Here is an 8,749-nt window from a genome sequence, read left to right on the forward strand (position 1 = left end):
GGGCAGCCAGTCCTCTAGCAGCAGCCGCTGCCCCTGCCACAGAAACCCCCCAGGCCAAGCAAGAGGCTCCCAGCACCAAAGGCCCGGACCCAGAGCCCACCCAGCCCGGCGCTGTGAAGAGCCCGCCCGAGGCAGCCACAGCCCCTGCTAGTCCGAAGAGCGAGGCTGCCTCTGTCAGCGCCACAAACCCTTCCCAGGGCGAGGACTTTAAAATGGACGAAGGGAACTTCAAGACCCCAGATATTGACCTTGCAAAGGATGTTTTTGCAGCCCTGGGCTCTCCTGCTCCTGCCGCTGGGGCCAGTGGACAAGCCCCCGAGCTTGCTCCTTCCACTGCAGACAGCTCTGTGTCACCTGCACCAGCAAAGACCGAGTACGGCCTCTCTTTGTCTGCTGTTGTCCCGTTGTGTCCTGTGGTGGTGTTTGTCTGTGCGGTGCTGTGTCCTCCTTGTTAGATGTGTCCTCAGTCTTGCCCAGGGCTTCTCTGAGGCAATTGTCAACCAAGGGGCTGGGAAGAGGCAGAAGCAGGGCAGGCAGGAGGGCTTGGGCAAGTGGAGCAGCCGCCACCAGCTCACTAATTAGGCCATGTTAATTATAGTTCATCCTTACCATCCAAGCAGTGCTTCTGCTTTCCCTGGGGTACATTGCAGTCAAGCCACTGACAAGCACAGCTTGGGAAGGCACTAAGGAGGCCAAAGTGCCCTTACCTGCCACCCTGGGCATAGTCAGTGTGCTATGTAGGGCCAGGCCAGGTCCCCACTAGCAAGGCTCTATTGTGCAGGAAGGAAGAGGCAGTCCTGAGGCCCGTGTGCAGGGAAGATGGAGCACAGGGGCCTAATACACACTGGCTGATATGCCTGCTCTTCCCTACCCACCCTGGCTTCTGCTGCTCTTAGAGGGGCTGGGAGGACCAGCGGCTGCCAACACCAAATGCCTGTTGGGCCTCTAAGCTCAAGGAAAAGTCCTCAACCTTTAGGTTTCTTAAAATGTGATGCTGGCAAACCTGAGGCTGGCATCTGTACCTCCACTTCTGGGTCCTCAGGCCTGACTCTTGTTCCTGGGACCTATGGAGGCAGAGTCAGACCTGAGCTTTTATGGAGGTCTCTGTGACTGCCCCCATATAAGTTCTCGTGCTGCCACTAAAAGCTGCAAAAACAGACCCTCACTAGCTCCCCTGAATGTCAGCATTGGGAAATGAAAAGCTTTGCCTACTCCACTCCTGGTAGCAAGCAAGCCTGTATCCTCTCTCCAGACCCCTGAGGAAAGCCACCTCACCCTACCCTAGCAGGCCACCATCCTCACACCAATTGAGGCTGGAGCAGGAGAGGATGCATTCTAACTCAGTGCTTCCCAACCTGGACTTTGCATTACCATCACCTAGGTGCTTTTAAAAGTCATGTGTCCAGGATTTTGGGGGTCATGGTGATTCCAACATGCAACCCCCTTGGAGATGAGGGCTGTCACCAGAAACCCCAGAGGGCCAGGGCAGAAGGGGGAATATGCCTGTCAACTGGGATCTCAGCAGTGCTATTTTCGTGATTCTCTGCAGGAAGGGCCCAGTAGAAGCAAAGTCGGAGTGCCAGGAGTCAGAAACAAAGCCAGCGCCAGCCGAAGTCAAGACGGTCCCCAATGACGCCACACAAACAAAGGAGAACGAGAGCAAAGCATGATGGGTGACAAGCAGCAAGCAAAGATCAAAATAAAAAGTGACACAGCAGCTTCACCAGAGCATTTCCAATATCTCACACACACACACACACACACACACACACACACACACACACACACACACCACAATCTCATTCCTCTAGTGTCTTTTGCCTTTAAAAAAAAAACTAAACAGATAAACATGGGATCTCCTTTTTGTAGGTTTATAGAAAGGGCTCCTTTGTTGTGCACTCACTTGTAAGAAAATGAGACAAAAAAGTTAAACCCACAAGCCAAACTAGGACACTCCGTTCCCTGAAACCATTTAAAAATCAAACAAAAGGACCCCAAATTAAGAATCTAGGAAGCTCAGAAAAAAAATCTAGGTTCAGGAAGACCACACTTGTTGTTACCCAATTGGCATAGACCAGTTTCAGAGAAATACTTTCAGGCACTAAGACTAACCGAATGAACAAAGTCCACAGTTTATTTTTATACTTTCAGTCAAGTTCAAACTCTGTAAAACCTCATAAATAAGTTATAATTTCTGTTCACTTTGTACTTGTTCAGTATGCAAAGTGTGTCACCCTTTCTAGCTGAATTCAGTTCCCACATAGACTCTTGTTTTGTAGGAAGAATGCCAAATTGCAGCTTCTGGGGGTAGGTCTCAATTTGCAGTATTCAGACTTCTTTCTTTTTCTTTCATTGTATTTTTTTTATTTTTTTTCCTTCCTTTCTGCCAACTTTGTTTTCCAGTGTTTACAAGTTGACAAATGTTTGACTTTGTTTGTGTTTAAAATGTCCATGTAAAATAGTTGCCTTTTTTTTTTAAGTAACAGATACCGCCTAAAGGTTGGTGAGATCATCACAGGCTTGCTTTAGCACAGGGCACCAAGATGAAAGATGATTGTTTACAGTGGCTCTTCCCCCATCCCATTCTGATTTGCAGTTTTTTGCCTGTGTCCAACTCAGGTGAAAATCCATCTCATTCTGGGATGGTTTGGCCTTTTGAGTTTGGGTTCTTTTGTGTTTCATTGGGGGTTAGACCACTTTCTGATTAGCTGCCACCTGCCTGTGTCTGTGACAAAGGATCTGCCTCCCAGGCGTCCTCACCCTTCCTTCTGAAGGACTCCTTAGGCTTTGTTGAATGAAGCAGAGACGATTGTATAGTTGGGGCTGGTCTTGGTGAACACACATTTTTACCCCAAACATCCCCTTTTTGTAGAAAGTCAGATAAAATATATACATACCATTTCCTTTTGAGCCCAGAATCTAGATTTGAGCGGAAGAGCATGTGCGCTTCAGGGAATTAGTGTCTTTTTTTGGAAATCTGTCGAAGTAAAGTAACATCAGCCTTCTGTTCACTTAGGCAGCATTTGTAGAAACAAAGAAAACCTACTGTCTGGAGTCATAATACAACTTTCCTGGATTGGAAATCAAGTGGGGGAAAAAAATACAGAAACTTTAAGGGGGATGGGAGGGGGGAGAAGGGAAAAGCCAGCCCTTTGTATAGAAATTTTGCTTTTGTTTCTCATTCTACTTTAGAACTGCAAGCTTGTGCACTGTGGATGCGTGAATATTTTAGTGTGAAACGTGTTTTTGTCATAGTATTGAAATAAAACTTCAACATAGTTTGGTTGTGGAAGGTATAGCAGATAGTTCAGAAAAATATTCAGGAAACAAAAATAACTCTTAAAAGGAATCGAAGCCTTTAAACAAAATAAAATATAGATGATGATGATGATGATGATGATGAAGAGGACGCTAAGTCAGCTGAAATTGATCCTCCGGCGTACGTTCCTTTCCTAAGGTGCAAAGCAGCAAGAGGTTAGGGTGGCAAGACCGCCTCTGCATCCACTCTGGGCCGCACACCCCCATGTTCTGACACTTTTGCAGTCCAATCGGTGGCAATGCTAGATTACCATTTCAAACTGTGAAAAACAATGGTCTTGTCATTTGCTAAATGTGGGGTTATTTTGTATTTTCTCAGCTCCTGGGGATGGAAATGGAGGATCCCAGAACACAGTCCTGGCCCCTTTGATTCTAGGGCCTACAGAAATCTGTAGTTCAAAGTCACAGGCCCTTGGGAAAAAGCATCTAAGGAAGACAGCTCTTTGAGCATAGGCAGAATTGGAAAGTGGGCACCTGAGGCAGAGGGCCTGGTGGTGATGGGTGGACACTTCTGGTCACCAGGTTGTTCGGTGGAATCAGTTTCTCATCTTAGGACCTTAGTGGTTTGACCAGCTAAGCCAAGGCTGTGCTACGCCTCCTGGAGACCATGTGTTTCACTCTTAAGTGGTCGTGGTTGGGTAAATCAACTTTGGTTCTGATGGTTAGGTATAGTTGGCACTCAAACAACTTGGCCCAGTGCAGCTGACCATCTCTCCAGAACCCTGGCCCCCCATTAGCTGGTACCCAAGACTGCCCGTGCTTCAGTCTGCCTCTCTCGCATTAGACATTCGTCTCAGCTTGCATGAGCTTTCCTTTCTGTTTTATTTTTTAAAGATCAGTACTTTCTCTAAAATCAAAGAGAGTCACTTTGTTTTCAAGAAGTCCTATCTTTTATGTTAAGAGATAAAAGCTTATAATTTTCCTTTTTAAATTCTCCAAAGGAGGCATCAACTCCACCAGTTTCAGTGTCGATGTGTCTATATGTGTATGTGCCATACATATGTATTCACATAAAGACCGTCATGGCCAAGTTCTGCGGGAGGGCACTCGGGTGCCATGAGCAGGGTCTCCCACTCCTGAAGGGCCGTGTGTATATAGTGCAGCTTTGAAGTGGAACTCTATTTTCACACTTTTCTATGGAACCTCCCATGTCCCAGCTTTTCACCCTAGGCTGTCTGTCTGAATGGTGGTTTTCAGACCTCCATTAACATCCCTACCGAACATTCTGTACTTTGGGGGCCTTCTCTCTTGTTATAAAACTTTTTACCAAGTGAAACATCAACACCGCCTTTGTTTCCATTCTCACTGGTGTAAATACTGAGTACTAACTGAGAATTTTGACTTTGCATTCTGTCAGAATACTTGTGTTCAATAAAAACAAAGAAAAAAAGTAGTTATGGTCAAACTGGGGTTTCTTTCAATTCAGTGTGTCTGTTATGTGAATCAAATGTGAACATGCTATGTTATTTTTGCATATGTGTTTTGTTTTGCTTTGCTCTTTATCTGAGCAAGGTCAGTGAGCCCCAGTGTTTTGAGTTCATGTTACTCAAATAGTGGTTTCTATCTCTTCATAAATTAATGGAGGAGTTCTAGATTAGAAGGGCCAAACATTAGATGTATAAAAATTTTGTTCAGATCATGGTTCTGCCACTTCCTAATTGGCTTGGAAGTGTTACTTATCTCTCCAAGACTCAAGTTCTTTTTTTTTTTTTTTTTTTTTTTTTTTGAGACAGGGTCTCACTAGGTATTTGAGACTGACCTAGAACTCACTATGTAGCCCAGGCTGGTCTCGAACTCACAGTGATCCTCCTGCCTCAGCCTCCTGAGTGCTGGGATGGAAGGCGTGCTCCACCATGCCCAGCAAGTTCTTTTTTACAGCCAGGAAGTAGTTAGAGAACAGAGTTAAGTACTGCTTGGTTACATGAAGGACTAGTGTAGTATTTTCTTAGCTAAAAGAACTCAATAATGGTTTATTAAGCTGTGGAGCCAAAGTTTTTGAAGAACTAGGGGGGCCATCTCGGGTCCTAGGACATCAAATGTAAATCAAGTGCCTTCTGTAGGACTGACTGCATTTGCACAGATCTGAGAGTACCACCTCCTTTATTTTGTGTCTTTGTTTTGTTTGGGTGCCTAAATTGCCTGTTCAAATAACACAGAGCCACATGCATCTGTGTGATTTCCTTTGCCACATATTTCCAGTTGTACGGGTGGGACTGAGAAACTTATCAAGACTTGGACAAAATATGGTTATGATGCCCCTCTCCATTGATCCATGAGGGCTCACTCCTCCAGGTTAGCTTCCTTGAAGATTCATTCGGAAAATACTGAGCATCTCCAAGGTGCTTGGGATACAGCAGTTGAGACAGCTGTCAGGTGGAAGCAACTCTCAAGTACGGGAGTGAGACAGACATCAAACACACAAAACACATAATATGGTGTGCTACTCATTAGGCTATTCACAGAGAATTTTGCTCTCACTTTCCCCCCTCTAGGTACATGATAGGATTGCACTTTTATGCCCTCTTGTCGTTGGAATATTAGCAGAAGGAGCTTGTGTCTAGACAAGAGCCTTTGTTATGGCCCTCTGCCCCTAACAGAGTAATGAGCAATGCTTCCGATGGTGAAAGTGCCATTACCTAGGAACAGAGGGTCATGGCTGGATGTGGAGAGCACCTAAAGGATAAACCCAGCATCAGGCCAGTAGATGCATGACAACGATCTTCCCAAGGGAGGAGTGTGGTGGTGTGCACACGTGTATGTGTTTAATATGGGTTTTACTGATACAAAGGATGTCATTTAAAGTTAATAAAATGCACAATAGTCTTGATACATACCTATTGACACAAAATGTTTTGGTTCATTTTTTATGAAGTCTTGTATCTGTAATCAGCCCATGGTTACAATTCACAAATGAGCATGGTTCCAACTTGAACGTTGGTTGATAAGTTCACTTATGTTATAAGTGATAGAAAGTGAAACAATGAAGACTTATGTCAGAACTTCACTCACTTACTGACAGTGTGAGTGACTTTTGTTCAATCACCTTAAATTTTCAATCCAGTATAAATTTTGAATACTAGAAGAATACTGTCTCAAGGGTTTTGTGCTTTTTACATTGTAATGGGTGCAGTCATGACACACCTTTAAATTGAATCTGCCTCATAAATATATATCCCATCACTTTCTTAAATCTAGTAAAGCACAAAATAAGTAAACTCTAATTTGTAGCTCTTATTGATTCCAGCAGTGTGTGAACAAAGATGGCTGATTCCAATATAGCATCACCAGGGTGAAGATTTACTTAGAAGGGTACAGTAACACAACTTTATTCCTACAATAGTAAAATGATTAAGAAGCGATACATAACTGATTTTATAATTTCACTTTTTTAAGTGGGTGTGTGTAACAACTGGCTCACAAACGTCCTAAAAGTTTAATGGTTGGCTCTCTGAACCCAGTATAAGCTGGAGAAGTCTTACATTATAAGACAATTTTAGGATTTGTTATCATGGTATTATTACAACTTTATTCCTACAATAGTAAAATGATTAAGAAGCGATACATAACTGATTTTATAATTTCACTTTTTTAAGTGGGTGTGTGTAACAACTGGCTCACAAACGTCCTAAAAGTTTAATGGTTGGCTCTCTGAACCCAGTATAAGCTGGAGAAGTCTTACATTATAAGACAATTTTAGGATTTGTTATCATGGTATTATTTAACCTATCATAGCTAAATCAGAGAACAATAATAAATGCTATGCAGACTACATCTAGGTATTAAAGGATTAAGGAGTATTATTATTTTATAGGGGGCAGGCAGAGTAGTCCTTTCTGAAAAAGATGAACATTTATGCAGTGACCTGAAGGAAGTGAGGAACTGAACCATGAAAATATCCAAAAGAAGGGACCTCAGGCAGAGCGAACAGCAAATGCAAAGGTCTGGTAGGTATTTTGAGGAACAGAAAAGGAGACCAGTGTGATTGGAGGAGGGAGCAAACAATGGGATGGGGTAGAGAGCAAATAGATAACACTGGTGGGCACTCACTGGGGTGGAGGTAGGCACAGTGATGAGATTCCCGGGAAATCTTTTACTCCCTACAGGTCACAAATCTATTCTCCACGCATGGCAGTCAGCGAGATAGGGGAGGCGAATTCTGTGGAGGGACTAAGAGGAGAACTGGAAAGGAAGACCTGGAGTCACTGTTTCTCTGCTGCTGTTCCCCAAGGTGAGGCTGCAGGTGGCACAGTAGAGTTTTCTGACACTTCTCTTTGTCGAACACTTGACAAATTTGAAGATGAATACATAGCTCATTGTAGGTTTTGTAGCATTTTATAAGGATTGTCCAGTTGCCTGGGGTCCAGGCTAGGTTTGGTTACAGGAATCCCAGGCATTTTGCCTGGCCACAGAGATCCAAGGGGAATTGAAAGCTCTCTTGTATTACCTGTGTATTTCCATGGTAACCTGTATCTGTTACAAGCTCTGGGACCAATTCAGGTGGCCAGTAGAGCACTGAGAAAGCAGTTAGTGGGACATGATGAAGATGGTAGAGTCAGTGGCAATGCCAGCAGAGGTTATTAGGGAAACCAAGCTAGACTCTGAACATTCAGAAAAGTATTCTCCAAGGCAGGGCAGCATGTGGTCAAGGAACATTCCAGGAAGCTGGAACCTTTGTGCTGCAGCAATTGTCATGGGCTATATGCAGAATTAGGCATTACAGTTCATTTCTCTCATCATCTTCCTATAAGTCTGACTTGAGCTCAGATAACACTACAGAAAGATGAACAAAGGACTGCCTTCCCTGTTAGAGGCGGTTAGGGAATTACCAAGGCTGGAAGACTGGTAGAGACATATCTGGGCGAAGAATACATTGAGGTTGCAGTTTTGGCCTCTGTCTCCCTCCTATATTCCCCAGCTATGCTTTGGAAGTCCCATAAGATGACCAGCAAGTTTCATTCTTCTTTTCACTTCTCCATCATTTAGTGTTTGTGCTGCCCATATTTACCTGGTTTTCCCCTGGAGACTCTGATTCCTGGAGATTACTACTTATTCTGCATGTAGAGTGCCCTAGCATCTGAGGACAGGGGCAGTGTCTTTCATACTCCTGATCATCACTCCAGACTATCTCTTCCCTCACCTGCTGTGAGGCTTCTGCCATCAGGTCTGCCCGGTACAGACTCTTGACTGTGCCCCTTACTTTCAAGGATTTGGCTCTTTGCTCCTGGCTCTCCATTTTCCTGAAGTTCCACTGTTAACCTGAGTGACCAGTGCTTCATGTGGGCAACTACTCTAACCTGCAAACCCCTCATGACTTCCTGGTCTCCAGTGGCCCTCTCTTTCACTCCACTTAAGCCATCTCATTTCCCGGTTAAACCCTGGACCTGAACATCATTTCAGTCATCCATCTGAGCCAGAAATTAAGATCCTTCAT

At 44.3% G+C, this 8,749-nt stretch overlaps 1 protein-coding gene across 3 annotated transcripts in view; it reads left to right on the plus strand.

Annotated features, from left to right (window-relative positions):
- Ncam1 (neural cell adhesion molecule 1) overlaps positions 1-3,740 on the plus strand; it is a 315,792-nt gene extending 312,052 nt beyond the window's left edge. For all 3 annotated transcript variants that reach the window (XM_033764333.1, XM_033764334.1, XM_033764336.1), the window contains one exon: positions 1,550-3,740. In XM_033764333.1, the coding sequence (XP_033620224.1) occupies positions 1,550-1,670 (121 nt within the window). In that variant the 3' untranslated portion in view covers positions 1,671-3,740. The remainder of the gene's footprint in view (positions 1-1,549) is intronic.
- Positions 3,741-8,749: the final 5,009 nt, after the last annotated feature.

The sequence above is a fragment of the Fukomys damarensis genome, unplaced genomic scaffold (assembly GCF_012274545.1).
Source record: "Fukomys damarensis isolate Sample0158 unplaced genomic scaffold, DMR_v1.0_HiC HiC_scaffold_16, whole genome shotgun sequence".
NCBI lineage: Eukaryota > Metazoa > Chordata > Mammalia > Rodentia > Bathyergidae > Fukomys > Fukomys damarensis.